The sequence below is a fragment of the Hylobates moloch genome, unplaced genomic scaffold (assembly GCF_009828535.3).
Source record: "Hylobates moloch isolate HMO894 unplaced genomic scaffold, HMol_V3 SCAFFOLD_5, whole genome shotgun sequence".
NCBI lineage: Eukaryota > Metazoa > Chordata > Mammalia > Primates > Hylobatidae > Hylobates > Hylobates moloch.
The window spans coordinates 59,329,526-59,343,055 of record NW_026652280.1 but is presented as its reverse complement, the minus strand read 5'-3'; the positions used below and the strand labels follow the sequence as shown (position 1 = coordinate 59,343,055).

At 46.1% G+C, this 13,530-nt stretch overlaps 1 protein-coding gene across 6 annotated transcripts in view; it reads left to right on the top strand.

The window, feature by feature from the left end:
• The first annotated feature begins 3,603 nt into the window (after positions 1-3,603).
• The window catches only part of ENOSF1 (enolase superfamily member 1), a 40,151-nt gene continuing 30,224 nt past the window's right edge, over positions 3,604-13,530 (top strand). For 3 of the 6 annotated variants that reach the window (XM_032152689.2, XM_032152686.2, XM_032152687.2), the window contains exons 1-2: positions 3,604-3,729; positions 9,599-9,707. In XM_032152689.2, coding sequence (XP_032008580.1) covers positions 3,607-3,729; positions 9,599-9,707 — 232 coding nt within the window. In that variant the 5' untranslated portion in view covers positions 3,604-3,606. Of the gene's footprint in view, positions 3,881-9,598; positions 9,708-13,530 lie in introns of all 6 variants that reach the window. The other 3 variants (XM_032152691.2, XM_032152688.2, XM_032152692.2) reach the window with 2 other exon arrangements.

Sequence of the window (13,530 nt, the reverse complement as noted above, 5' to 3'; positions counted from 1 at the left end):
TCATTTAGTAAACATTTATTTTTGTAATATAGCAATAGTTCCTCAATTTAAGAATGTTTTCCTAGTTTCCTGTTTGCCTTTTAATTTTCCATATAATTTCTGACATGAAAGTTGTACATTTGTAGATTGTCAAGTCTGTTCATTCCTTTTTTATGCTTAGAAGTCCTCTTCCACCCCAAGATTAATATTCATCTATCTATATTATAGTTTATGCTTCTGTGTGTGTGTGACAGGATCTTGCTCTGTTGCCCAGGTTGAAGTCCAGTGGCACCATCATGGCTCACTGCAGCCTCGACTTCCCAGGCTCAAGCAATCCTTCCACCTCAGCCTCCCAAGTAGCTGGGAGTACAGGTGCGAGCCACCTTGCCTGGCTAACTTTTGATATTTTGTAGAGATAGGGTTTTGCCATGTTGCTTAGGCTAGTCTCAGAACTCCTGAGCTCAAGTGATCCGCCTTCCTGGGCCTCCCAAAGTGCTGGGATTACAGGCATAAGCCACTGCGCACAACCCTATAGGTTGTGCTTTTTAAAAAGCATTTTAGGCCGGGCACAGTGGCTCATGCCTGTAATCCCAGCACTTTGGGAGGCCGAGGCGGGTGGATCACGAGGTCAGGAGATCAAGACCATCCTGGCTAACATGGTGAAACCCCGTCTCTACTAAAAATACAAAAAATTAGTTGGGCGTGGTGCCTGGCGCCTGTAGTCCCAGCTACTCCGGAGGCTGAGGCAGGAGAATGGTGTGAACCCGGGAGGCGGAGCTTGTAGTGAGCCGAGATCATGCCATTGCACTCCAGCCTGGGGACACAGCGAGACTCCATCTCAAAAAAAAAACAATAAAAGCATTTTAATTCATTTGGAAGTTGAGTATAAAATGTGCCTTAAGGGCCAGGTATAGTGCCTGTAATCTCAGCACTTTGGGAGGCCGAGGCCAGTGGATCACTTGGGGCCAGGAGTTCGAGACTAGCCTGGCCGACATAGTGAAACACCATCTCTACTAAAAATACAAAAATTAGCCAGGCATGGTAGTGCATGCCAGTAGACCCAGCTACTCGGGAGGCTGAGGCACAAGAATCGCTTGAGCCCAGGAGGCAGAGGTTGCAGTGAGCCAAGATTGCACAATTGCACTCCACCCTGGGCGACAGAGCAAGACTGTCTCAAAAAAAAAAAAGTGACTTAAGAGTCTAGCATGATTTTTTTTCCCATATAGGTAATTTTCTCAGCACAAATTATTGGTTAATTCATTCCCATTGGTCCATTGGTTTAGGTTCCTTCCTTTATTATACATACACTGTTTTGCCCAAGTATTTCTTTCATCAAAGCATTTTAATTGCTGTCACTTGATAATGCATTTGAATAATCAATAAGGCAAGTTCCCTTTGCTATGCCTTTTCTTAAAATTTTAGTATCCTGACAAATTCTTGATTAACTGTAGCCTTTATTTTTCATATTCCTGTAAAATATGTGAGATTTTGGTTGGGATAGCATTATGCCTATAAACTAATTTGGTAAAAATTTGCATCTTCCATCGGGCTTCTCATCCCATTTGTGCAAGTCTTCATTTAGATCAAGTTTTTCTCTCAGCTTTCTGTGTGGAGTTGGAAAATTAGTCTCATCTTGTGTCTGATTACACTGCTCAAAGTGTGCCATTCCAGTGCTTCTGGAGACCAGGTTCCCATTTTGGTACAAAAGAAACCAACATGCAGAGTTGAAAAACTGTGCCCCAGTAGCATTTATTTCCCTAAAATCAGCTCCTCCCTGTCTTTCAGTATCTCCTTTTTTTTGTTTAAACTACATCAAGTTGAGTTTTTGCCACTGGCGACCATAGTCCTGATTAATTTTCAAATTGTTAAGAGGGAAAGGAATACTTCTGATTAAAATAAGCAGTCTGTGCCCAATGTCATCTGCTTGCCCTCCACATCCAGACTCTACCTGCTCCTGGAAGGCTGACTTGTACTTATCTGGGGGCTCCCTTGCTCTCTCGATTCCCCCTGGCTCCCTCCTTGAGACTCTGGGCTGGGTATGTCCTTCAGTCAAGCAGACGTTCTCAATATGGCCTCCCTCATACACCTCCTTTTGGAGACTGGTAGCAGCTTCCATTCCATATGTTTTCTGCCTCAGGGGTGATGACAGTTTTGCTGCTACTAATACTGCATTAATCCTTGTGGTTCCTAACCTGCCCACCTCTTTGTAAATAAATATCCTTGATTTGCCTTTTTTTTTTTTTTTTTTTTTTAAAGACAAGGTCTCACTCTGTCGCCCAGGTTGGGGTGCAGTGGCACGATCATAGCTCACTGCAGTCTCGAACTCGCGGGCTCAAGGGATCCTCCCACCTCAGCCTCCCAAGTAGCTAGGACTACAGCACAGGCCACCATGCCCAGCAAATTTTGTATTTTTTCTAGAGATGAGGTCTTGCTATGCTGCCTATGCAGGTCTCAAACTCCTAGGCTCAGGCAATCTTTCCACCCTGGCTTCTCAAAGTGCTGGAATTACCAAGTGTGAGCCATTGCACGGCCTCTTGATTTATCTTAATTTGAGCATGCCATCTGCTTCCAGTTGAGACCCTGACTGATACTCATTATACCAACAGCTGTATCAGTAAAAAATAGGAAACTCAAATTATCACATAAAACTGATAGTTTATACAAAACATTTTCAGTGCTGTGTATACAAAACTTCAGCAATATATGCAACATTGTATTACATGTAAAGTTACAAGACTGTTAACTGTGGAGAGAGCATACCAAATCTTGGGAATATTCAAAACTCCAATTTCTTTTTCCCCCCAGAGTTTCGTTCTGTCGCCCAGGCTGGAGTGCAGCGGTGCGATCTTGGCTCACTACAACCTCTGCCTCCCAGGTTAGAGCAATTCTTGTGCCTCAATCTCCCAAGTAGCTTGAATTACAGGCGTGTGCCACCATGCCCGGCTAAGTTTTATATTTTTGAGAGAGTTTCGCCATGTTGGCTAGGCTGCTCTCGAACTACTAAGTACCTCAGGTGATTCGCCCACCTCGGCCTCCCGAAGTGCTGGGATTACAGGCTGAGGTACGGTACGGGTACCTCATCTGCATCGGTACGGGTGTAATAAATGATGACCTGCCTCTTAATTTATCAGGTGGCAAACTGAGGCTGTGGGCACTTAAAGAGACCTAGCATTTTCTAGCGCACTGCTCTCCTGGGTACGCTGGTGACAACCAGCGGCCTCGGGTCGGGAGCTGAGCCACTGGCCGGAATCTGCCGCTGAGCTAATGCACCCGCTCAGACCCGACTACTCCCTCTAGGGCGCCGCTCCCGGGCAGGTCCCTTCACGAGTCTTCAATCCGGGCAGAGCAGGGTCCTGCGGAGGGCCGACCTGGCGCGAGGCCTCCTGCCTGCCCAGGTTCCCCGGCAGCCCTGAGCGAACCCTCTCGGGGTCAGCTCCTTCTAGGCTGAGAAGGGAACGGCGGAAGGCGGAGTGCGCCCCGGGGAGCCCGGAGCTGGGACTGGAGCTCCCGTGGGGCCAAGTTCACGGGGTGCGGCCGCGCGGCCAATGAGCGCCCTCTATGCCCTGACTGTGCCCCGCCTCGCCGCGCTCCCGCCCTCCCGCCGCGCACTCAGTATCCCGACCAGTCATGACCGCACGGGTGGCGCGGCTACGGGGCGCAGGGGCCATGGTGCGCGGCAGGATCTCCCGGCTCTCGGTCCGGGACGTGCGCTTCCCCACGTCGCTTGGGGGCCACGGCTCGGACGCCATGGTAAGCGCGGCCTGCGCCCCGGGTCCCTCCCGCCCCACCGACTGCAGATCTGCAGGCCCCGGGTAGCTTCCCGACTTCGAACCCATTGCTTCTGTAAAGTGGGAGGCGCGCCTGGGGGAGACACTCGCTTTTCATGCCTTGGAGCAATTGTGTAAGTATCCAGAAACTTTCCACTCTCCTGGGTTTTTTCTTTGCTGGAGTTTAGAATATCCTGGTTTTACTTTTACGACTCACATTTTGCTGGAAATGGTAGAATGCATAATAGGCAATAGCAGCAAAATGATTTTGTTGGGTTCCCGCCAATGAAACCCTAGAGCACAGCGCTCGGTGGCTTCCTCTGTACCCTGAACGCGACGGGGTTCGCGGTGAGGGAGAACGGGAAGCCCGGGGCTGGGAGTTTTGAGTAGTGATCCCGCTTCCACAACTTGCTGTGTGACTTGGAGAAGTTCCAGACCTCTCTGGGTCTCGTAATGAAGGTGTCACAGTCTGGTTGAGAAACCAAGCGCGTGATAACTGCGTCACATGAGAGGGCGCTCTCATGAAATTACCTGCAAACACGGTTAGAAAGGATTGATGCAAATGTCAGTTCGTCTTAAGAGATGTAATAAAGTAAGGGCAGGAACTCTGACTCCTACCTAAATATTGAAGGTCTTTTTTGCATACTGAGGGTGTTAGAGTGTTAGGCCTTCCCTCCCCTCCCCCGTCTAGAGCGGTGTTTCCCACATACAGTGGGTTCTGTGCAGGGTCTTCAGGGAGCCTGTTCCCCACTGGGTCCTCATTGTCCGTCTTAGTCCACTGATGAGATTGGCCGCGCTGGAAAAGCAGAGTTGTATGGGTATGTAGTGAATGTGTGAAAGTATGCTGGGAAGTGAGGAACGGCAATGTTAGGAAAACGGTTACCAGTAGGGAGGGAAGGAAATGGGGTCACGGAGGGGACCACGAGGTCTCTAATTCCCATTGTAATGTTTTACTTCCTAAATTGGGTGGATGGCAAGCTGGTGTTCATTACATTATCTGTACTCTTTTTGTACCTGAAATGTTTTATAAAAACAGACCTCTCGTTAAAGTTATTAAATGCAAAAGAATGTCCTTTTTGAGATTAAGTTCATCCTGCATTTTTAAATTTTTATTTTATTCCATTTTATTTTTAAAATTTATTTATTTATTTATTTTGAGGCAGGGTCTCTTATCTGTTGCCCAAGCTGGAGTGCAGTGGTACTATCATGGCTCACAGCAGCCTTGACCTCCCTGGCTCAACCAATCCTCCCACCTCAGCCTCCCAAGTAGCTGGGACTACAGGTGTGCACCATGACGCCCAGCTACTTTTTGTATTTTTTGTAGAGACAGGGCCCAGGCTGTCATCCTCTTTAAAATCTTCATGTTTCCTTTCTTATATGATGTTGGTAAATAACTTAAACACCCAGCAGGCAATCCTTTATGAAACTCAAAATAAATGTTGGAAATTTTACTGGCTTGTAGAATCCAAACACTCGATCTCATGCAAATGCCTTTGCCTCTGTGAAGCTTTAGCAGCTGTGGCTAAGTCACACAATCTTTCTAAGCCTAGGTTTCTCATCTGTAAAATGGGTATAATAATATTCACTGTATACATGTAAATGAGATACCTGTAAAGAGCCTGGCTCAGAGAAGGCCGTCAGTAAAGTTGGCTATAGGCCAGGCATGAGGGCTCACACCTGTAATCCTAAGTGGAGGCCTAGGCAGGAGGATCACTTGAGCCCAGGAGTTCAATTACAGTGAGCTATGATCGTGCCACTGCACTCCAGCCTGGGCACTGGATGACACAGTGAGACCCTGTTTCTAAAGAAAAAAGGAGGGGTTGGCTGTAATTACTATTCACTCTGAGGAAACTGAAGCAGAAGGAATCCCTAATCTAGACTTGACTTTGAATTTGTGAAATGTTAAGACAGCCTGGTTTGGCTGAGCTTGGTGGTTCAAGCCTATAATCCCAGCACTTTGGAAGGCCGAGGCAGGTGGATCGCTTGAGCCCAGGAGTTCGAGACCAGCCTGAGCAACATAGTGAGACCTCGTCTCAACAAAAAAATACAAAAATTAGCTGGGCGTAGTTGCGTGCACCTGTGGTCCCAGCCACTCAGGAGGCTGAGATGGGAGGATCTCTTGAGCCCAGGAGGTCGAGGCTGCAGTGAGCTGTAATTGTGTCACTGCACTCCAGCCTGGGTGACAGAGAGAGACCCTGTCTCAAAAGACAGCCTGGTTTACTGTAGAATAATTCAAGAAATGGAATTTGCCTCTGGGCCTGAGTGGTGTCTAACACAGGGTGAGGAGACATTATCTAACACCAGTATTGCAAGCTCATAAATACTTAAGCATTTTATCTTGGGGAGATAGGGCGTATGTTGTGTGCCAACTCTCAAGTGCCTTCTTATTAGAATGAGCTGTTTTGCAGTTCACCATGGAGATGGCTTCACATGCCCTCGAGGCATGCTGGACCATCAGCACTTAGCAGCAAAGTAAGCCTCCCTGATCAGAAGTAGGATATTTTCAAGAAAGAGCAATAAAGCTGTCCTCAAAATCTGCTAAAGACTCCTGCTTTTTTTTTTTTTTTTTTAGACAGAGTCTCGCTTGTCGCCCAGCCTGGAGTGCAGTGGTGCGATCTCATCTCACTGCAACCTCTGCCTCCCAGGTGCAAATGATTAAATGATTCTCGTGCCTCAGCCTCTGGAGTAGCTGTGATTACAGGTGTGCACCACCACGCCCGGCTAATTTTTGTATTTTTGGTAGAGACGGGGTTTCACCATGTTGTCCAGGCTGGTCTCGAACTCCTGAGCTCAGGTGATCCACCTGCCTCGGCCTTCCAAAGTGCTAGATTACAGGCATGAGCCACTACGCTGGGCTTACCTCCTTCTTAATCTGAAATCTACTTCTGTTCCTTTCTTCTCTGTGAATTGCCCTTGTTATTTCTCCTTCGGCTGTCCTTACCCTCGGATACATTTTCTGCTGTCGGCCGCCTCCTCTTCGTGTGCTCTCTCCCCTCATGGCCTCCTGCCTTTCTGACAGCTCCTTCTTCCTCCACTGGCCCCTTTTTCCCTCTCTGAGGCTCAGGCCTCAGCATCTTTCCGGTCTCCCTACACACTCCCATGAAGACCCTCTCCGCATTCTGACTTCGGTGCCACCCTTTGTGCCGGAGACTCCCAGATCTCATTTCCGGATCTGCCTCCTTAACTGACAGGTCTGGATACTTCCTGTTGGGTTTTTCACCTTCATGCTAAATGCGGTTTGTCTAAATCGGAGGTCAACTTCCATACCTTGCCGCCCCTCCCTCCTGACCCATCTTGGATCATTCCGCTAATCACAGGGACCCAAAAGCTTCAAGTCACTTTTGGCTCATCTCATCCTGTTGACCCTCATCTGAGGCTTCAGTGAAAGTTTTCCATTTTCCATTCCTGGAACCCAGAAACTTCCTATGGGTCTTTAATTCCTCTTCTTGGAACCCAGAACTTCCTCTTCTTGGAACTTCCAAGAAACTTCCAAGAAACTTCCTCTTCTTGGAACCCAGAAACTGCCTATGGGTCTTTAATTCTTGGAGTCTCCTTCTCAGCCTCATCGCTCAACTCCTTCAGGAACCCAATGGCTCGGCCAACCCAGGATGGGCACCAACACTTGAATACACCCCAGTCTCTCCCTCTTCTGACCTCTTTACTTTCTGCACTGCTGCTGCTACCTCGCCTGAGATATTCCTCCCTCCCAGACCCTTCACTCCCCTTCCCACTGCTGAGGAGCTCCCCTTCTTCGACCAGCCAGCTCAGATTCTGTCTTCATCGTAAAGCCTTCTCCCTCTTCAAGAAGCACATTCAGCTAACAGTGCTCTCTGCTGGTCGTTCATAGTTTGCATCTCTCCCAGGCCTTATCATGTTCTGCCTTGTATTATTAAGGTTTTTTTTTAACCATGGCTTTTTATTTATTTATTTTAGAGATGGGGTCTTGCTTTGTTGCCCAGGCTAGTCTCGAACTCCTGGGCTCAAACAATCCTCCTGTCTTGGCCTCCCAAAGTGTTGGGATTACAGGCATGAGCCACCATGCCCGTCCTATAACCAGGTCTTCTCAAATGTAACCTCCTCAAGGGCAGACATATCTGTAACCCCCTAGCAAGCTGCACCAGCTCTGACACGTAGTTGGTGCTCAGCGATGCATCACACTGATTTCCTGCCACTGGGCTGTGACACCAGACTCAGGGCTCCCAGCCATCACATACAGCTCCCTCAGCCACGACACCCCCAGTACAGGGATTTAAAGTCTGCCTTCATAATTTACTTGTGGCTGGGCATGGTGGCTTACACCTATAATCCTAGCACTTTGGGAGGCCATGGCAAGTGGATCACCTGAGGTCAGGAGTTCAAGACCAGCCTGGCCAACATGGCAAAATCCCGTCTTTACTAAAAAAAAAAAAAAAGTGGGCATAGTGGTGGGTGCCTGTAATCCCAGCTACTTGGGAGGCTGAGGCAGAAGAATCGCTTGAATCCAGGAGGCAGAGGTTGCAGTGAGCCAAGATCATGCCACTGCACTCCAGCCTGGAGAACAGAGTGAGAGTCAGTCTCAAAAATATAATAATAATAATAATAATAAAACATTATTTACTTGTGGTGTGACCTTTTGCAAATTACTAAACCTCCTTAAAACTTCATTTCCTCTTCTCTAATAAGGATAAGAGCACCTAGTTTATAATACTGTTATAAGATTAAATTAAACTATGTAGAGCTCTTAGAATATAGTGTGTTTGGCACAATAAATATTATAGAATAATAACAGTAATAAATTGTCATAGCCTTATGCAAAATTCTTCTTTACGAATGCATTCAGATCTTCTGCCTGGCTTTTTGGGGTCTCCATTATTCCACAACATAGAACAAAACAAAAAATGAGTGAATTAATCTCGAAGCTTTACTTCTTCATTTTCCCCCACTGGTGTCTGAACTTTTGCCAATGTATTTTCAGCCCTGCTATAAACTGCTGTAAGTGAGATCACTCCAATTTTATGCAACAGTTTTCTAAACCTTTGGCTTGTTCAATTTGAGGCTGCTTGTGAATGTAACTTTGTTCAAAGAGCTGACAGAGATAGCTGCGAGTGAAAACTCCTTGGCTTCAAATTGAGCCCCTGCTGGGCATGATGGCTCATGCCTGTAATCCCAGCACTTTAAAAGGCCCAAGCGGGGGAATCACTAGAGCTCTGGAGTTTGAGACCAGCCTGGGCAACATGCAAGACTCCATCTGTATTTTTTTATTTAAAAAATAAATAAATAAATAAAATTGAGCCTCATTTTTTGACCTAATTGAAAATGGGTGATAAAAATGTATACATTGCAACCAGGTGCGGTGGCTCACACTTGTAATCCCAGCACTTTGGGAGGCCGAGGCAGGCGGATCACCTGAGGTCAGGAGTTCAAGACCAGCCTGGCCAACAAGGTGAAACTTTGTCTCTATTAAAAATACAAAAATCAGCCAAGTGTGGTGGCACGTGCCTATAATCCCAGCTACCCGGGAGGCTGAGGCAGGAGAATCGCTTGAACTTGGGAGGCCGCAGTTGCAGTGAGCTGAGATCGCACCACTGCACTCCTGCCTAGGTGATGGAGCAAGACTGTCTCAAAAAAAAAAAAAATGTATATATATATATATACATTGCTCTTGTTGAAACACTTTGGATCTTTCAGGAGGACATTCCTTTTCTCCATTCAGAGCCCTTTGTTTTCTTTGGGGTATAACAACAGTTCCTTCTATGGGAGCTCTTGTAGCATGGCCCCTGTGGCATTGTCTGTCCTCATGTGACATCATTCTCATGGTTCTTTTCGGGTTTCTCACACTGGCATTGTTTCGGCGGGGAATTTCTCTCCTGCAGCACACGGACCCTGACTACTCAGCTGCCTATGTCGTCATAGAAACTGATGCAGAAGATGGAATCAAGGGGTGTGGAATTACCTTCACTCTGGGAAAAGGCACTGAAGTTGGTGAGTTGAAGATTCTCTCGAGGTTCCAGAATGCTTAATTTTCAGATGAGATTCTAATTTAGATTCTTAGATTCATTAGAATCTTGATTTAGATTCAGTTCTGATCTTGTTTTTCTCTGTATTTACACCACTCAAAGTGAGTAAAAACAGCATTTCATGGTTTGTTATTTATTTCACTGGGAGAATTTTAAAAGTGATAGAATTTGGCCTCTCTCCTTGCAGTCATCTCTAGCCTGTTAGAAAATCGTTGGCTCTTAGTCTGTTTCTCTGTGTCCAATGACAGCTACAAGGATGTTTTTCACCTGCCTTTCACCCGGGGCCACTGTCGAGCTTTGACAACCTGCAGTGGGCGAGTAACCAAGGGCAATGAAAGGGAGGAGACATGAGTTCCCACAGCAAAAAAGGCTCATTGTGATGTGCACAGCGAGTCTACTTGCTTTTCAATATATATATGTATATATTTTTGAGACAGAGTCTCACTCTGTCGCCCAGGCTGGAGTGCAGTGGCGCAATCTCAGCTCACTGCCACCTCTGCCTCCTGGGTTCAAGCAATTCTCCTGCCACAGCCTCCCGAGTAGCTGGGATTACAGGCGCCCACCACCATGCCCAGCCAATTTTTGTATTTTTAATAGAGACGGGGTTTCACCATGTTGGCCAGGCTGGTCTCGAACTCCTGACCTCAAATGATCCTCCTGTCTCAGCCTCGCAAAGTTCTGGGATTACAGGTGTGAGCCACCACACCTGGCCTTTTCAAAATATTTCACGCCAAATCGGTTTCAAGTTCACTATTTTCATGGCGAAAAAGGGCTTTGGCCCCACCCAATATCGGAGGTCTCCTTTGGGGAAGAGCAGATTCTTTAAGATGCATACTGAGCTGTGTATACGTCATTCTTTTTTTATTTGCATTTTCTATTTTCTTAAACAGAAGACACAGAACATAACTTTTTTCAGAGCTGGATGTGATCTCAATGGTGATCTTGAGCCATCTCATTTTTTAGAGAGAAGAAAACTGAGGCACAGTCAGCTACCCAGCAAGTCATGGCAGAACCACCTGACTGCCCGGAGCACTTTCTCTTCAGAACTTTTAAATGCAACTCTTTTTGAATACATATTACCTACACATGGTACAAAAGAAAATTCAAGAAATACGAAACAGTGGGCTTCGCCAGATCAATTTCAATGGATTATTAGGGCCTGAAGCCAAATTATGATAGATTGAAGGGTAAGGGTCTAGAAGGAGGGAAAAGAGTTTCTCTAACTTCAGTGGTAGTGTGATACCTTTCCTGTGGATATTTGCACCATCAGCGCTCTCAGTAGTTGTAGAAAAAAATCTTGGCCCATTGAGAGATTTTAAATTGTTAAGCATATAAAAGAAGTGTGTGAGTTTGTGAGTGTGTGTATGTGTGAATGGCAAGGGAACCTTCCTTGAACTTTCAATGGACACTGCCCAGGTGGCTGCTGTTTCTGCTCTTCACAGGGCTGGCAGTCAGTTGTCCAGCAAGTCAGTCCTTCTGCAGACTTCTCCTGAGTGCTGCCATGCATCAGGCACCAAAGTAATTTTAAAAAGAGAAAGATAGGCCGGGCGTGGTAATTCACGCCTGTAATCCCAGCACTTTGGGAGGCTGAGGCGGGCAGATTGCTTGAGTCAAGCAGTTCAAGACCAGCCTGGTCAACATGGTGAAACCCTGTCTTTACTAAAAATACAAAAATTACCTGGCCGTGGTGATGCGTGGCTGTAATCTCAGCTACTCAGGAGGCTGAGGCATGAGAATTGCTTAAACCTGGGAGTTGGAGTTTGCAGTGAGCCGAGATTGCACCACTGCACTCCAGCCTGGGTGAAAGAGTGAGACTCCATCCCCCTCCAAAAAAAAAAAAAGATAAAGAAGGATAAAGAAGACAGAATCTCACATACAAGGAGCACACAAACTTATTGGGAAAGTGGACATAAAAGAAATCATCATAGTGCAGTCTGAGAATTACTATTTTTTTAAATTATGTACAAGTTTTACAGAGAGAGGATATATTAGGCTGTTCTTTTTTTTTTTTTTTTCCTTTTCTTTTTGGAGACAAGAGTCTTGCTCTGTCGCCCAGCCTGGAGTGCAGTGGTGCAATCTCGCTCACTACAACCTCCACCTCCCAGGTTCAAGCAATTTTTATGCCTCAGCCTCCCGAGTAGCTGGGTTTACAGGCACACACCACCATGCCTGGCTAGTTTTTATATTTTTAGTAGAGATGAGGTTTCACCATGTTTGGTCAGGCTGGTCTCCTGACTTCAAATGATCTGCCCACCCTGGCTTCTCAAAGTGCTAAGATTATAGGCATGAACCACCACTCAGCCAGGCTGTTTTTGCATTGCTATAAAGGAGTACCAGAGACTGGGTAATTTATAAAGAAAAAGAGGTTTAATTGCCTCATGGTTCTGCAGGTTTTACAGAAAGCATGATGCCAGCTACTTAGCTTCTAGGGAGGCTTCAGGACACTTACAATCATGGTGGAAGGTGAAGGGGGAGCAGGCACGTCCTATGTTGAAAGGAGCAAGAGAAAGGGAATGGGGAGGTGCTACACACTTTTAAGCCACCAGATCTCACGAGAACTCACTCACTATCTCAAAGACAGTGCCAATGGGATGGTGCTAAACCATTCATGAGAAATCCACCTCCAAGATCTAATAATCACCTCCCACCAGGCCCTACCTCCAACACTGGGGATTACATTTCAACATGAAATTTGTGCAGAATGTCTAAACCATATCAGGGGTAACATCACTCTGTCCAAAAGGCTCAGGGAAGGCTTCAGAGCAGAAGTAATGCTTTGAGGTGAGTCTCGAAGAGCAAACAGGAATTTGCCAGGCAGAGAGAGGAGACCATACTGTGAAGCAATCCCCCTTTTCTCCATTAAGTAAACAATTTACTGTTAAAGTTTTCCCCAAAGTAGTAACCACTTACTAAGATAGAGCTGTGAGCTGTGTTTCTGCTTATTCTGCAACTTTAATTGTCCCTTGTTTGTAAGTTGAGTACTTTATGAAGCCACTGTCTTTCTCCATACTGCAAACCCTACAGCACAGCCCCCAAAGGTTGCATAAAACTCAGTGAGCTTACAAGATATGTTAGACAGGCCATTGGACCCACTCTCTGTTAACAGCCAAGACTTTAAACTTTGCTGACTTGGGCACCCTTCGTGGAGGGGCCCTGGGCACTAAGACAGATAAGAAGCTCTTCTGGGATGGGTGCTGAGCTCAGTGTTTAGGGCCTTCACTTCCCCTCCCCTCCTCCATTCCCAGCCCCACACCGCTGTCCTGGTGGATGTCTCAGGCATGGGTACATCAATTTCCATCTCTCCATGACTTTAATTAATGACTCTTTTGTGCTAAGGGTTTTGGCTTCCGCCTTTTTCAGACCGCAACATGACAGAACCCATTTTAACTTTAACCTTGCTACATATTTCAGGTGACTCACTGCAGTCTCACTAAATGTGTTACACAGCACTCACACTAAAGATGAAAAATTCCATTAGCTCATCCTGGTTCTTCTGCTTACTTACCTAATCATCCGTTTATGATTAAAAAAAATAGGGTTACTGTGAAGAGAGTGTTTGTGTGTGACAGAGACAGAGAGAGAGGGTTGTTTTTCAAATGTATAGAATACACCAATGTAGTTTTTGGTTGGGTATTTTTTAAAAGCATGACTTTATTAAATTTACTTAATTAATATTCATTTTTATCCTTTTTTCTTTATGTTTTAAAAGTTTTTATTATTTATTAATTTGTTTGAGATAAGGTCTTCCCCTGTCGCCCAGGCTGGAGTGCAGTGGTGCAATCATGGCT